General features: G+C 46.1%; 2 protein-coding genes across 3 annotated transcripts; one reads left to right on the top strand and one right to left on the bottom strand.

Moving 5' to 3' along the window:
- The first annotated feature begins 1,214 nt into the window (after positions 1-1,214).
- On the top strand, positions 1,215-5,827 carry zgc:86609 (ER membrane protein complex subunit 3-like). Of its 2 annotated transcripts, none has more exons than XM_053424133.1 (9): positions 1,215-1,284; positions 2,536-2,733; positions 2,847-2,904; positions 3,228-3,321; positions 3,808-3,912; positions 4,436-4,517; positions 4,719-4,798; positions 4,891-4,973; positions 5,241-5,827. In XM_053424133.1, the coding sequence occupies exons 2-9, from the start codon at positions 2,579-2,581 to the stop codon at positions 5,367-5,369; spliced, it is 786 nt and encodes a 261-aa protein (XP_053280108.1). In that variant the 5' UTR covers positions 1,215-1,284; positions 2,536-2,578; the 3' UTR covers positions 5,370-5,827. The 2 variants fall into 2 exon arrangements, with proteins under 2 accessions (XP_053280108.1, XP_053280109.1); XM_053424134.1 differs by having other exon boundaries at positions 1,240-1,470.
- Positions 5,828-6,024: 197 nt separating this feature from the next.
- Positions 6,025-16,558, bottom strand: usp11 (ubiquitin specific peptidase 11). The gene is made up of 21 exons (XM_053424556.1): positions 16,298-16,558; positions 15,514-15,623; positions 15,263-15,393; positions 15,023-15,140; positions 14,147-14,292; positions 13,860-13,921; positions 13,440-13,539; positions 13,088-13,261; positions 12,524-12,682; positions 12,211-12,435; positions 12,006-12,089; positions 11,469-11,563; positions 11,077-11,280; positions 10,776-10,879; positions 9,941-10,417; positions 9,639-9,709; positions 8,517-8,629; positions 8,250-8,399; positions 7,621-7,736; positions 7,392-7,480; positions 6,025-7,194 (listed from the first exon to the last, which is right to left on the bottom strand). The coding sequence occupies exons 1-21, from the start codon at positions 16,405-16,407 to the stop codon at positions 7,012-7,014; spliced, it is 3,021 nt and encodes a 1,006-aa protein (XP_053280531.1). The 5' UTR covers positions 16,408-16,558; the 3' UTR covers positions 6,025-7,011.
- Between the last annotated feature and the right edge of the window lie 17 nt (positions 16,559-16,575).

Here is a 16,575-nt window from a genome sequence, read left to right on the forward strand (position 1 = left end):
AGTTTGAATATCACAGATCAGATCTGATTGGACGGCCGCACGCAAAACAGGGAACTTTAAAAAACATGAAGCACCTCAGATCTGATTCAGATGAAGTTTTAAATGCTCCTGTGTAAACGCAGTCTGTTCTGTGTGTATCTATAAGGGCATGGACCGGGGGTCTTCGTTGTATGTAACGAAACAATGGACCGCTTTATGGAGTAAAAAATATTTCTTGTTTATAATGTAGAGCAAAGAGAGACTGGAATAGTCCTTGTAAAATTGTCCGAGTACAGTGTCAAATATGTGTCAACAGAGACCACATTATTTTAAAAACCATGTATGGAAATTTTAGCTGTGTATATAAATATATATTACTTGTACTTTGTTTTTGAAATTGCAGAGCTATGGAAAAAGTGGAAATATTTATTGCTCTAAAGATATAAAATCTGTTCATGTTGATGGAAAGTTGTGTCCTGTTTTGTTTCAGAGCCTCAGCTTTTCAGAGTAAAACACATCGTAACTTGATCTGTGCAGAGCTTCAGAAACAACACAGAGAAATAAAGAAGCTTCGCATTGATCACAAGTTCATATGAAACATTTATTAACTTTCTTTAATTTGTCTAAGCGTGAGATTTGCAATGACATCATCTCATATATCCACGTCCAAAATGAGAAAATACAATATATCTCAATGAATTATTTTTCATAAATAAAGCAGCTATTTAATGAACAGTACTTGCAATATTGGCATGTAGCATGGTTAGCTAACTAACTGGTTACGCTAGATAACAAACCTTCAGTTTGATTGACAATCAATCAATCAAATTTGATTTGTACTGGCCATATTCACAAATCACACTTTGTCTCAAAGGCCACGAATATCAATATTTACAGCACTGATGAGAAGAACCAGTTTGTACCTTCATGTTTGAAGTGTTTATAGATCATGTCTGATGGAGACGAAGGAGCAGATGAACTGAGGAGCTCCTGAAGGTAGAAGACGTGAGGAGACATGTTGTGTATGAAGAAGTCTTCTTGTGATCTTAGTCCTCGATCAGCTGACACCACCAGGATCCACAATAACACTAACTAATGCGGCTTAAAACTTAAATAATAATAAAAACAATGAAGTAAACAAACACAGGTAAAAGTTATTCTATAAAGTGTTTTTTACACATTGTTAAGATCTGTGACATTGTTTTATTTTGCAGGTGTGTGTTCCTGCTTGAACCGGAAGTTCTCTCTTCTTCGCGTCTTCTCACGCCGGAAACGTGTCTGTCACAGTCACAGCTGATAAATGTGGTGAGCGATGATCAAAAGTTTGTTTCCGCTTCAGATCAGTTTGAATCAAAGCGGCTGATTGTTCGTAGATATGATTCACAGCGGAACAGGAAGCGGGTTCAGGAGCTAACTGAGCTAACTGTAGCTGTTTGCTAACGCTAACGTCAGCTGGTAGCCGACGAGTCTTCACTGGTCCGGGGTCAGAAGGTCAGTGTCTGCGGGTTAGCTCCGCTCGTTAGCTCCGGAAGAGCTGACTGGAGCTACAGCTGTGCTGCTAGCTGCTAGCCGTTAGCCGTTAGCTGCTAGCTGCTCCTCAGGCCTGTTACTGGTTGGTTTCCATGTGTCTCTGGGTCCCAGCTGGACTCAGTGTGTTGATCTTTGTGTTTAACAGTTTCACTTTGTGTTGTTTCAGTGGCTGAAGTGTAGTTTGTCACGTGCTGTTGACTCCGGGTCCGAGTTCAGTGACGTGTTGAACAAGAAGAAGCGTCTCAGCAGAGAAATGAACATAAAGATAGAAATACACAACAAGACAAACACAAACCCAAAGCTTTACACGTTCAAAGCTGCAGGTTGACAGTCGATGCGAAAGAAGTAGTGTGTAGTTAATTCACATGTGTGTGTAGTTACTGCACAAGTTTGTGTAGTTAATTCACATGTGTGTGTAGTTACTGCACAAGTGTATGTAGTTAATTCACATGTGTGTGTAGTTACTGCACAAGTGTGTATAGTTAATTCATGTGTGTGTAGTTACTGCACATGTGTGTAGTTAATGAACAAGTGTGTGTAGTTAATGAACAAGTGTGTATAGTTAATTCATGTGTGTGTAGTTACTGCACATGTGTGTAGTTACTGCACAAGTGTATGTAGTTAATAAACATGTGTGTGTAGTTACTGCACAAGTGTGTATAGTTAATTCATGTGTGTGTAGTTACTGCACAAGTGTGTATAGTTAATTCATGTGGGTGTAGTTACTGCACATGTGTGTAGTTAATGAACAAGTGTGTGTAGTTAATGAACAAGTGTGTGTAGTTAATGAACAAGTGTGTGTAGTTAATGAACAAGTGTGTGTAGTTAATTCATGTGTGTGTAGTTACTGCACATGTGTAGTTACTGCACGTGTGTGTAGTTAATTCATGCTTGTGTAGTTAGTGCACATGTGTGTATAGATAGTGCACTCACTATATGAGTTCTCTCTCTTGATGGGTTTAGGTTCTATCGGAGTTAGTCCCAGATCATGTGACCTGTGTGTCTCTGACGTGTCCCCCCCGACAGATCGTCCCCTCGTCTGTCCTCTTGTCTCCGGTCCCACAGAGCGATGGCGAGTCCTGAGCTCTTATTGGACTCCAGTATTCGTCTGTGGGTCGTCCTGCCCATCGTCTTCATCACCTTCTTCGTCGGGATCATCCGTCACTACGTCACTCAGCTCCTCCACAGCGACAAGAAGGTGGAGCTGGAGCAGGTGTCCGACAGGTGAGGCCCCCCCCCCCCCCCCCCTCACCGGAGGAGCTCTGTGTCCAGGTTGTTGATCTGATTGTGTGTGTGATCCGTTCACCCATCACTAACCGGAGTGTGTGTCTGTGCAGTCAGGTGCTCCTGCGCAGCCGCATCCTCCGAGAGAATGGAAGGTACATCCCCCGACAGGTAACCCCCCCCCACACACACACACACACACACACACACACACACACACACACACACCGAGTCACTTTGGCAAACGGAGCAGGAGTTTGTCAAAGTTGTGTTCTTCAGTGATTGGATCGAGTCGGACGTTTGAAAACAAACTTTGATAAAGTCGTTGGGTTTCATTTGTTACTTATGAGTTGTTATTATTACTTGATGTCGTTCATTTTGAACCAATCACACATGAGATGATCTCTGTTATGAATGAGATGCGTTAACATTAAGCCCTGAAGGAGGAGAAGTGTCGAGTTGTCGTGATCATGTTGACCCTCGTTGTGTTTCAGTCTTTCGCGATGAGGAAACATTATTTCAACGACGCAGAGACGGGATTCTTCAAGAAGGTCAAGAGGAAGGTCGTCCCCAAGAACCCCATGACAGGTGTGTGTCTGTGTGTTTTCATGTGTAGGAAAAACAAGTGTTGTCACAACAGAACGCTGGATATTACCCATGATCCTCTGCTTCCCGACCCAGAGGAGCTGCTGCTGTAACAAATCCACCAAACTCTGTTTAGAATTCTTCATATTTAATAGTTTCCCGTTGAGTATTGGAGATAAACTCTGGTTTTAATAACTTCAGAATGTTTCTAACTGATCTCAGTTCAGCTTCACTCTTCAGCTGCAGCTGGTTGTGACAGTCTGTGACTCTCAGTCAGTTGTTCTCACAGGAGATGGAACCCACTCAGCAGAGCTACAGACGCTCAGGGAGAGAAGAGGAAACTTTCTCTTGTTCAAACTCACACATCAGACTCACTTCATCGAGCTGTGGTGTACTGTTGGTTGTTGTGGTTTGTGTTGGTTGTTGTGGTTTGTGTTGGTTGTTGTGGTTTGTGTTGGACTCAGCTTCTGGAAACCATCTGTGTTTCAGACCCCAGCATGGTGATGGACATGATGAAGGGAAACCTGACCAACGTCCTGCCCATGATCGTGATTGGTGGATGGATAAACTGGGCTTTCTCTGGATTCGTCATCAGTGAGTTCTGTCGTCAGTGTCATGGCACAGTGACACCCAGTGGCCGGAGGCCTCATGCTTCTGTCTGTCCTGTTCTTCAGTTCTCACTCAAGGATGAACAGACCTGAGGTCAGAGGTCATAGTAACCTCATATGAATCTTAAATAAATAAACTAATATAGACATGAACTGGTTGAGTTAGACATACTCCAGCTCTGTGTCTGTAGTTATCTCACTAATGTTTTTGTAGCTTGATCCATGGGACGGGAGAATTTCAACTCCTGCTACTGGGATTTTGTTTTTTCTATGGAAATGCAAAACAAATCAGAAAAGAGAGAGAACCCAGAAGAGATCGATTCTCTTCTTCACTGAACTTCTGTGGGAGAAATCCAGAATCTGTTCTGGAGCCCGTCCAGGTTTTTGCTTTAAATGAACCTTAATCTCATAGTTATTAGAGTATAATAGTTTTTTCTTGTATAATAACTTTATTCTGTGTATTTGTGGCGAACAAACATCAAGTGTGTGTTTCTGTCGTCGTGTTTCAGCCAAGGTTCCGTTTCCTCTGACTCTGAGGTTCAAGCCCATGTTACAGAGAGGAATCGACCTGCTGTCCCTCGACGCCTCCTGGTAAACATGACTCAGCACCTGGAACAGACCAGAACCATCACATCGGTCATAGAACACTCGTTATCTTCATGATCACTGAATCTGTTGAAATCTTGATTTAATGTTTGACATGATCTTAAATATTTTCAAATGAAACGTCTCAAGTTACAGAAAGTTGACTCGTCTGAGTTCAAACAGTTTGACGTGTCCCTCTTGTCTCAGGGTGAGTTCGGCCTCCTGGTATTTCCTCAACGTGTTTGGCCTGAGGAGCATGTACAGCCTCATTCTGGGACAGGACAACGGTGAGTGTGACCTTTGACCTTTGTCAGCGGTGTGACCTCAGGTTTCTGTTGGTGAGCAGATGAAGAACTGGTTTGTTGTGTTGGTCTCCCAGCGGCCGACCAGTCGCGGGTCATGCAGGACCAGATGACGGGCGCTGCCATGGCGATGCCCCCTGACCCCAACAAGGCCTTTAAGGTGAGAGTTGATTCGTTTGATCACAGAAAACAGCTTCAAATTATAACAGAGATTTTATTAAAGTGTGCAGATCTTCATCTCTAACCTGAACGTTCAAACCAAGGCTTCATCCACACAGCCAGGTCTTAGTTAACTATTTGTTAAACACGTGGTTGTGTGGATGAAGCCTAAATCTCAAGTGAATTGTAGATCCAGAAAACTCTTCCTGAACTAAACGTCTCCACATCTACTGACCTGTGTTAACGAGCCTCTGTCTGTTGTCCTCAGAGCGAGTGGGAGGCGCTGGAGATCATTGAACACAAGTGGGCGCTAGAGAACGTTGAGGACGAGCTGATGACCAGAGACCTCAACTTCGGGACTTTCTTCAGCCAGGACGTCAAGTCGACCATGTTCTAGGACGAGGAGGACGCGTGAACGTTTGTAGAACCGTCAGGAGACGAGTAGAAACTGCTTCTTCTCTGGAACACGCTCCACAAACTCTAGATTTAATAAACACGACCACGTCGCCTTCTGCCTCTTCACGAGCCTCCAGACAAACTGCAGCTCCACACGGTCCAAACCACAGATTGATCAAATGTTCCACATGTCACGTTGTGTTTTCACTGTTCCAGAATAGAACCTTTTTTTAAATCCACTCATAGCTGAACAAACAGGTTTTAGAACCAATGTTCCAGACGAGCGTTTGTTTCAGTGAAGCGTTCGATCGGATGAATCCTCTCAGGAAGACGTGGGTCGGATCTGACGAGCAGATCTTTGACCGACAGCTCGTTGCTGTTTTCATTGTGCAGAACTATTTGTGTGTACGTTTCTACCAAAGTGTCTTTGAAGTTTAATAAAGGTGCCATCTCAACTCACTGGATTTCTCTCGTCTGTGTTGTGCAGAAGTTTTTCATGAAACCTGGTGAGAAGGCCGATGATGCTGTTTTAACGATGTCAGGATCTATCAACACATTGTGCACGAGATGGAAGAAAAAAGGTTTCAACTAGTTTAACTTGAACTCTTCAGCCATGAGACGGGGAATTTACCAAGAGTCAAAGTCTCATTGTGATAATTGTGATAATAACCCTTTTATTCATATCAAAACAATCAAGTACAATAAAATATTTTCATCTCATAATTGACCAAAGAAAGATCGCCCCAAGTTTCCCTCCTGCTCCACCAGGAATGATAATAATACATTTCTTACAATACAAAAATACTGTACACAGCAGGTTCAGAGAAATGAAGACTCAGTGACGACAGAGAAAACTTCACCTGCGTCTCTGCTCAGACCGGAGAAGAAAACTCAACCTGTTATTCTGTCTGGATACAAATTCTTATCTATAAATACAAAAAAATAAGCATCTTAATGTCCTGCACCAGTCGATCGATAAAATCAATTGAGGAAAAATCAAACTAGTCCTGTTACAGCTGAATTTAGTCAATTAAAAATAAATAAAGGAAAGAAACTGTCTTAATATACAAAGAGACTTATTATCCCTGGCAGCTTTGTATCAAATCTATTATAAACAGTGCTGATTACCCATAATCCATCACTCTGCTGTAATGGTTTCTATTGAATTCAGTTGAACCGTCTCTACTCTGCGACTGAGACGTTCATTTGAAGATATCTAACGATGAAATGGAAACTACGTGTTAAAATTGGAGAAATTATTTCACTAAAAAGTCAACGAATCCGTCTCTGATCAATAAATATTGAATGAACTAAATTGTTAAATTTAGTGTCTGGTATTTGTGGAAGTTTAATACTTTACAAGTGTAAAACTGAACCTTGACATTTAAAAGCCTTTTAATAAAATCAAATATTACTTTATAATTAAATGACTATTGGATTGAAGTTATTTTCTTTGTTGAATTAATATAATTATAATAATAATGAGCCAACTGATATTTAATGTGGATTAAAGGTAATCAGGTCAGAGTCAAATCAAGTTCAAGTTTCGATGAAAGAGAAAACGGTGAAATAGAAAACAAGAGGCCGACTGATCTGATCAAAACAAAACTAATAACCAGAAAGTAGAAAACTAAATCTTGTGTTTAGTCTGTTTCCATCGTGACGTAGGAGGAGGCGCCCGGCTCGGCGCCGTCGTCCTTACAGGAAGTGATGGTTTCGTTGGCGGGCTGGGGAGTGGAGGAGGCGGGGCTTGTGTTGGGAGGCGGCAGAGTGGGTTTTCTGATCTTATCTTGCCGGTGGTAAAACAAGACGTAGGCAGCGTTGGTCTGTGGGAGGAGAACAAACGTCACATGATCATCTCATCGTTCTCCAGCTGTTTCCAGACTCTGGAGAACTTTCACACAGAAACCTGTCTCCACGTTACGAAGGTCATGTGACTGTCACTGGGTCTTACTGCTGAACACATTCAGTGAAACAGATCATTAGAAGCCGTGGATTCAAACAGCCGGTGCAGGGTACTGACCACGATCTGAGGCTCCCGGGCGTACGTCACCTTGCTGTCGTCAAAGTAGTACCACTGCCCGTTGTCCTTGTTCACCGCGTAGCTGGTGTCTGGAACAATGAAAATCAGAAGGTTCAACATGACCTGATCTGAGGCTCCAGACAATGTTCATATCAATGTTTATATCATATACCAATAGTCATCTGTGTAATGTAGAAATATATATATATATATAGATAAAGGGCCTTACAATGCCCATCTCTGAGTCCTCCGTAGTGATTGGACACCGCGATGAGGTCATAGCAGCTCGGAGGCTCCCCATTGGACAGCTTTTTCCTCAGGAGGCAGCCGGAGAAGTCCAGGTCCCTGAAACAGTGACATCACATGACTGATAAGAACCAATCAGGAAGATTCTTTTAGAGCCGGAGGAGACGTGTGGGCGTTTTCAGTGATGTCATCGCTTTCAAATCATGTGACTGATGATACACATCCTGATTCGCTGATGCTCGTGGGAAAGGTGATGTGCATTGTGGGACATGTAGTTTGTTTGTGTCATTCAGCCGACGGCTAAAACGAGGGGATCGATATAAATGCAGATTGAACCAGAATCTTATTGATAAAAACAAAGATGAAAATAAAAACAACGAAGACTTAGACCAAGACTCGTGTTTGAGAAGAAGAAGAAGAAGAAGAAGAAGAAGAAGAAGAAGAAGGTCTGTTTAAACTACAAGATGTTTTTATTGCATGTCTCAGAAATATTGTTTTTAGAGAAGCTTCAGGTTTAAGGTGGTTGTTGCGAAACAGGCTTTAGAAAGAGATGGTATTGTGCGTGTGTGCTTGTGTGTATGTTTGTGTGTGTTTGTGTGTGTGTGTCTGTACCTGAGGGGAAAGTCCACGATGCTGTCGAGCTTCTCTCTGGTGAACTTGGTGTATGAGAATCTCTTGAGGTGAATGATGAGAACCTCCGGCAGAGACCAGAGGTCGAGCTTCTTTGTGGCCAGCTGGTGTTTCTTACACACCGGACAGTACCTGCACACGGTCACACATTAGTACACCTCCCTCACATGTTCATCAACCAGGCTGGTGTGTGTGTGTGTGTGTGTGTGTGTGTGTGTGTGTGTGTGTGTGTGTCTGTGTGTGTGTTACCATGGGTTCTCCTCCTCCAGTGTCTCCACGGTGGTGAACAGCTCGATACACTCCTGCAGCTGCACCGTGGTCTGCTGCTGAGGAACCTCCATGCTGGAGTGTTTGTCGTACTTCTGCACAGGAGGAGAAATAAACAACAGGAGTCAACGAGGAGGAGAAATAAAGAAAAGGAGTCAACGAGGAGGAGAGATAAACAACAGGAGTCAACAAGGAGGAGAAATAAACAACAGGAGTCAACGAGGAGGAGAGATAAAGAAAAGGAGTCAACGAGGAGGAGAAATAAACAACAGGAGTCAACGAGGAGGAGAGATAAACAACAGGAGTCAACGAGGAGGAGAAATAAACAACAGGAGTCAATGAGGAGGAGAAATAAACAACAGGAGTCAATGAGGAGGAGAAATAAACAACAGGAGTCAACAAGGAGGAGAAATAAACAACAGGAGTCAACGAGGAGGAGAAATAAACAACAGGAGTCAACGAGGAGGAGAGATAAACAACAGGAGTCAACGAGGAGGAGAAATAAACAACAGGAGTCAACGAGGAGGAGAAATAAACAACAGGAGTCAACGAGGAGGAGAAATAAACAACAGGAGTCAACGAGGAGGAGAGATAAACAACAGGAGTCAACGAGGAGGAGAAATAAACAACAGGAGTCAACGAGGAGGAGAAATAAACAACAGGAGTCAACGAGGAGGAGAAATAAACAACAGGAGTCAATGAGGAGGAGAGAAACAACAGGAGTCAACGAGGAGGAGAGATAAACAAGAGGAGTCAACGAGGAGGAGAGATAGACAACAGGAGTCAATGAGGAGGAGAAATAAACAACAGGAGTCAACGAGGAGGAGAGATAAACAACAGGAGTCAACGAGGAGGAGAAATAAACAACAGGAGTCAATGAGGAGGAGAAATAAACAACAGGAGTCAACGAGGAGGAGAGATAAACAACAGGAGTCAACGAGGAGGAGAGATAAAGAAAAGGAGTCAACGAGGAGGAGAGATAAACAACAGGAGTCAACGAGGAGGAGAGATAAACAACAGGAGTCAACGAGGAGGAGAGATAAACAACAGGAGTCAACGAGGAGGAGAGATAAAGAAAAGGAGAAGTAAATCGTTCACACTGACCTCAGCTTCGTTTTCATTGTAGAATCTCTTCTTCATGTCGGGGTCCCAGTCGATCGCCACGTAAGGCTGAGCTGCAGAGAGAGAGAGAGAGACAGAGAGAGAAATTATTAAAGTTTTTCTAATACATGAATGTTTTCCATGAAAACCCTGCAGGACGTGAGCAGCTGGATACGACCTCACGTTTTTTAATCACATTCATACAATGACTGTGTGTGTGTGTGTGTGTGTGTGTGTGTGTGTGTGTGTGTGTGTGTGTGTGTGTGTGTGTGTGTGTGTGTGTGTGTGTGTGTGATCAGACTTACAGCTGAAGGACACGGCGCTCCCTCCCTCTCCACTCCCTCTCTCGGTCGTCCCGTTGGAGTTCACCGCCTGGATGATGAACAGACTCTTCCTCCTCTTAGGACACGCCCTCCTCTTGGTGGACTGTTCATTGGTCAGCGGGCTGGGAGAACACGCCTCCTCCTGCTTGTCCTCCTCTCTCTCCTCCTCCCCGGGCTGTGGTGTTTGCTCTGCCGGTGACTCTGAGGTGGCGTCGGTCCTGCTCTGGTTTCCACAGAGACTCTCCTCACTGGTGCCGGCGGCGGGGGGGAGGAGCTCCGTCTGGAGGCCGGACCCGTTGGGGGCCTCCTGGCCGCTGTGGTCCTGGGGGGGCTGCGTGTGGTTGAGCTCAGGGGGGGGGTCCACGGTGGCGGTGGCGTCTGATTGGCTGTTTGCTGTGGCGTCTTCAGAGAGTTGAGTCTGAGACGGTTCGACTCGCTCGGCTTCCTCCTGCTGCTCATCTGAGAAACAACACACACACACACACACACACACACAGTCAGAGTGTGTCTGTGTGGACGACCTCTGACCTCCAGACTTTAATGATCTCACACGAGGACGACGTCCTGTCAAACTCTTTATGATGGAGGTCAACACCACGACTCACAGTGATGTCACCTGTTGTGTTATTAATGAAGATTTGTTTCATCATTGTGTTGATTTCTACACAAACGAGACTAATTCAGAGAAAAGCTTCAGTTTGTTTCTGCTGCTCGACTCGTTTCTACTTTCTGAAACTTTTCATAGCTGTTGATTTAAACTCTCTTTAAAAAAAAGAATCATTATTAATATTATTGAGGTCGGACTTGAAGTCGTTACCGTCACTGATGCCGTTGGTCTGAGTCTTGTACAAGTCCTCTTCATCGTCGTCTTCCTCCTCTTCCTCCAACTCCTCAGAAGGGTCGGGACAACGCACATAGCGCCTGCACACACACACACACGCAGCAAGGTGCACACACACACACACACACAGATACACACAGATACACAAACACACCACGGTAAAATAAATATTCCCTCAATGGATCACAATGAAAAACTATTATTCCTGCGGCTGAGGTCAGACGGTCTTCACTGATTGGTTAAGAGCAGAGAAGAGTTTCCTGTGTGTGTTGCTCACGCCAGTCTCTGCAGGAACAGGTTGTAGAGCGCCTCCTGGCTGCAGCTGCTGCGCGGTACACCGAGCAGCAGCGGGTGACCGAACAGCGAGGTGCCGTACGAGCTGCTGCCGGAGCCGTAGTCTCTGTAGTGGGAGCGCTCCCTGAGGTAGAGAGCGAGGAGCACCTGCTCCTCCTGCTGCTCCTCCTGCACGCTGAGCTCGTACCTGCACACACACACACACACACACACACACACACACACACACACACACACACACACACACACGTTAAACAGCAGGTCGGCTTGAGTCTTTCCTGGTTGCGATGCTAATATCTTATGAGGCTCAAACCTCAGACTGAGACAAACAAACAGAAGAAGATGATTAAATAAATAAAGAAATTGTTTCCTCACACAAAGATGTCGTCTCGGTCGAGGATGCAGCTCAGAGACTCATCTGAGTTGTAGATCTTAAAGAAATGATGGTTGAAAACATCCGCTACCACCATCTGAAGAACACACACACACACACACACGGACACACACGTCATTAAAATACACCATGTCATTTTCTGCCACCAGGGGGCCTGTCGATCAAACAGTCACTACAGACAGTTTGTTGATGTATTGAAGCGACACAGGACGTCTCTGATTGGCTGAGAGTCGAGCTGCAGTTAACGTTAGCTCAGCCCGTTTCTGTGTAAACTTCAGATCCAGAAATTCTTCATCTGCTTAAAACAAAAAGTTTAAAAAACCTCATAGATCTAAATAGTTTATTGTAAAAATGTGACTTTAAACTGGATAAAAAGTCACTTTTTAGTCATCTGAAAAACACCTGACACGTGTACAAAGAGGATGTGATGCCACCAACAGGCGACCCGATGAAACGCAGGGTCACCGCCCAGATCTCTACAGGTTTGAAAACATATCATAATTCATATTAACTCTGACCTGTGAGGGAGGAACGTCGGTCATCTCTGACAGAGCCGAGCAGAGGTCGGACACTTTCCCTGCTTTAGGAACCACAACACGATGCTGTGAACACACAAGAGACAGTTCACATGGAGACATCTTAGACTGGATTCAGATTATACTCATGAGGTTTACCGACAGTCTTCATGTAAACTCAGTCAAACAGTGAACTGAGTGAAAGTACCTGGACAGGCTTAGCGTAGGGGTCCAGAGACACGTAGAAGACCTCCATGACGCGCTCCTTGCTGACAGGAAGTGGGACGCTCAGGTAGCAGAAGGGGTCAAAGGTCACAGAGACCTTGAGGCACTCTGGACAGACGAGTGTGGACTTGAAGAGGCCGTGGAATGTGTCCACGATCACCGAGTCGTTCCGCCGGCGGTGGTTCCGCCACGCCTCCTCGGCCACTTCCTGTGGCACAAACAACACCAGACACTTAAACCTGGATCCGATCAGATCCAACAGAGAAGACGTGTGAACTGAACCCGGAGCCGCTCACCTGGTCCGGGCGTCCCTCAGCGTCCCGCAGCTCAATGTACTCTTTGTTCTTGACTCGGTTCAGGTCTTCGTGGAGTCCGTCCAGCAGGAAGGACAGAAGCTCCTGACTGTCGTGCTGCTGGTACCCGAGGAACTGAGACGCAAAGTGACCCACCTTTGTCTGCGTGCACACATACACAGACAGACACACACACACACACACACAAAACAGTTAAAGACGTATAGTAACGTGTGTCGGTGCCGGACCACGTCCACATTAATTTGGCCAAATCTGAAAAATCTGGTTTCTGTTTTGACGTCGGGACGAATTAACACGGAAATTCAAAATAATCAGCGGCTAATATTTCACATCAAAACTAATCATATAGCACTGCTCTGTCAGAGTATAACTTAAAATAATATGTTCACTCCGTTGATCTGTCACTTTGTTAGTTTAAACTAAACAAACCACTAAGTTGTGTTAACATATTGCGTGACTGTTGTTTTCCGTCTTTTCCAGAATCCTTGAATTTCACCAGCGTTATGAGCGACTAGCGGCTTCAGGGGACGTCCCTGGTTCTGGTACCTTGAAGACTCGTGGCACCACCGAGTAATGTCTCCCCGACCACATCTGTTTGATGACGTCAGCGTAGGCCTCCGCGATCTCCCCCTTCATCCCCAGAGGGTTCGTAAAGTTCAGCTCCTCCAGGTAGGAGCTCTGCAGGAAGTACTCGGTCAGAGGAGGCGTGTTACTCAGACACTGCAGAGAGAGAGAGAGAGAGAGAGAGAGAGAGAGAGAGAGAGAGAGAGAGAGAGAGAGAGAGAGAGAGAGAGAGATAGAGAGAGAGAGATAGAGAGAGAGAGGAGACGTCAGTGAAGTAAAGCTGTGAACACACATCCTGAAGCAGAGCGGTCATGACACAGAGCTCCTCACAGACCTGTAGAGCAGAGTTCATGAAGCAGGTGTTTCCCAGGTTGGTGAGGCCGCAGACTCCAGACTGTCCTCGGTACGAGTCCTGGTCCTCCACAGAGTTCCTCCTGAAAAACCAGAACACTGCGTCAGAGACAGATTCAGATCAACGACAACACTGATCTCCCCACAGCCTCCTGCTGCTCTACAGGCTCCGCCCCTGCTGCTCTACAGGCTCCGCCCCTCGCCCGCATGTTGCTCATACTCTGACGCGCTCCAACGCAAAGGAGACGGAGAGGGAGGGAGAGAGAAACTGAAAGCAAAGTGGAGAAGAGAGTTCCACCAGACAGGAAGATACATGGGAAGAGTTTGAGGATGAAAGAAAAGACGTGAGACAAAGATGTGAAATGTTACAAATAAGAAAGAAATAAACAAAGAGAGTTCTCACATGATTTGAGGCCTGGAGCTCGGCCAGGTGCCGTCAGCATTCCTCGTCTCCATGATCACCGTCTGACACACACACAGACACACACACACACACACACACACACACACACACACACACAGACAGACAGACACACACACACACACAGAGGCATGTTCAAGCTCATCTCTCAGGTTGTTATTCTAAGCGATAGTTGCGTCTATGAGGAAGTTCGTCTCTGAAACTTTAACCTGGCATTTCAGTGAGATGTGTGTTAAATGATGTGTGTGACGTGTGGAGGACATTCTCACCATGCCTGAGCTCAAGCAGGCGTCCAGCACGCTCACGTGCAAGTTCCTGAGACGCTCACAGCTGCTGTCTGAACTCTTCATCCACAGACGACACTCTGAGCCGGGCGGCACCGAGAACACCTGACACATCGCCCGCTGAATCGACTCTACACACACACACACACAGACACACACAATAGGGTCAAAGGAGAGCAAACACAATTTAAACACACAACATGTAAAATCCACTGGGGGGGGGGGGGGGGGGGGGGGGGGGGGCTCAATCAACAGTAACAGCAGTTTGTTAACGTGGTGGCGCAGTGAGGGATGATGGGAGTTGTAGTCTTCTTCCTTCAGTGTTGATGGTTCAGGAGGTTTTCATCTGAATCCTCTGAAACAAACTGATTCACTCCAGTGAAACAAGCAGCTTCCTGTTAAAGTGTCTCTCTGACTCGTCTCTGATTGGCTGAGAGTCGAGCTGCCGCTAACGTTTGATCAGCTGGTTTCTCTGAAAACTTCAGATCCGGACGTCCGACGACTAAAATCCTTCATCTGCTTCAAATGAAGAGTAAAACTTCTCCAAGTCAAATTCTCGCTGGATTTTAAAGCTTCACACGGTTTCATTCAATCATTTCTTTCCGCTGCTCCACTTTGATCCAAATATCTCAACAACTTTCAGGTGGTTTTAGATTAAGTTTTGTTCAAAGTCCTCAGAGGATGGATCTGCATCGATCTGCAGAAATTTACTTTAGTGTCTTTTGAATCTGAATCTGTGAGAAACTTTAAATCATATTTTGTACGAGCAGGAGAACCAGAAGAAGACGTTAGAGAAGCTGCAACTCGAGCAAACGACGACTAAAACGATCCATCGACAAAACAGTCGCACAAAAAACTCACGTATGTTGTCGGCGCGGCTGAACTGTGCCGTGATGACGTTGTCCATGTTGCTATGGAGGCAGAGAAAGATCTCAACGGGGTAAACTTCCACCTTCAGAGTGCTGGGCAGGTCCACCACCTGACACACACACAGACACACACACAGACACACACACAGAGCAGGAGGCTGTGAGTCACATCCCAGCCTGACAGACTGAACATCACCACAGACTGAGTGTAGGTGGCGTGCAGTGGAGTCACCTTGCGTTCCAGCGGCGGCTGCCCGACCACCATGCCGTACCAGACCAGCAGCTTGTGCCAGGCCTCAGCCGGCACCAGCACAAAGTCCTCATTCTCCACCAGGCGCTCCTTCACGTGGTACGAGTCCAGATCTACAGGAAACACTCCACCAGTTAGTCATGTTTACAGATGTCATGATTTTAAAGCTGAAGCAAAAACAAAGAGTCTGAAGAAGCAGACAACACTTGAGATACAGTGAGGCGTTCACTGACCCTCGAATAGCTCCGTGTTGTCGATCTGACCGGGGAAGGACGACGAGTTCTGGTCTCCAGTCTCCACAAACTCCTTCCACTGCTGGAACCAGCGATGCTCCACCAGGTACCTACAAAACAACACACATCACATCACACACACTCCGTCACCGGGCTGATCTGACAGAACCTCTCCTAATGCCTGTGAATCGATTACATTCAAATGTTGACTAAAGAGGTTGTGTTGTCACCTGTGTGTGTTTGTGTGTGTTTGACAGCAGGACTACACTAACTCTGACAACTAATTACGTCATAAAAGAAAGACGTCACTCCTGGATAGTTTCAGAAAATGAAGACACCTCAGTTTGAAGTCTATGATGTCACACAAACCGCTGCTGCTGACGTCAAAGTGTCACCGGCAGACACACACCGGAAGCTGGATGAGGTGAACGTTCACATATGAATCAGAAACTATGATGAACACACGGAACTCTTCTGCTTTCACTTCTACACACACGTCTGCGGAGCGGAGGTTTTACGAGCGGAGCCTGAACGCCTCTGCAGCTGGTTGACAGGCTAACGTTAGCATCGGTGGCTAAAGGTCCGGGCTCCGTTCGCCTCTCACGCAGAAACAAATGCGTCGGCGGCGGCGAACATTCACCACGGAGCCGTTAAACCTCCCCAGCGGGCTCCCTGCCACCCAGCAGCGGCCTGCCCCCGCCGGTAGCCCCGGTAATAACCGTAAAACAACCGTGTGATGCTAACTGTTAGCTCCGCGGTGTGTGTGTGGCGGGCGGACTCTCACCAACTGTCCCCAGCACAGAGCTCACACTCCCGCAGCAGAGACTCGACCTCTCGCCGCTGGGTCTCCAGGCCCGGAGGCTCCGCGGCGGAACAGCGGCTGTTGGCCGTCATGACGCCGATCAATCAGTCATAAATGTCCGCACTGGGGAGGGTTTGAACCGGGGCCAGGAACCAGGAGGCAGCGAACTGCCGCATCGATGAAGCGATAAACCGACAGGAGCTGCTGCACGGAGGGAGCGGTGTTTGCGGAAGTAGGAAGTGTTCAGACCCGGAGCAACA

Source organism: Pleuronectes platessa, chromosome 6, assembly GCF_947347685.1.
Source record: "Pleuronectes platessa chromosome 6, fPlePla1.1, whole genome shotgun sequence".
Lineage (NCBI taxonomy): Eukaryota > Metazoa > Chordata > Actinopteri > Pleuronectiformes > Pleuronectidae > Pleuronectes > Pleuronectes platessa.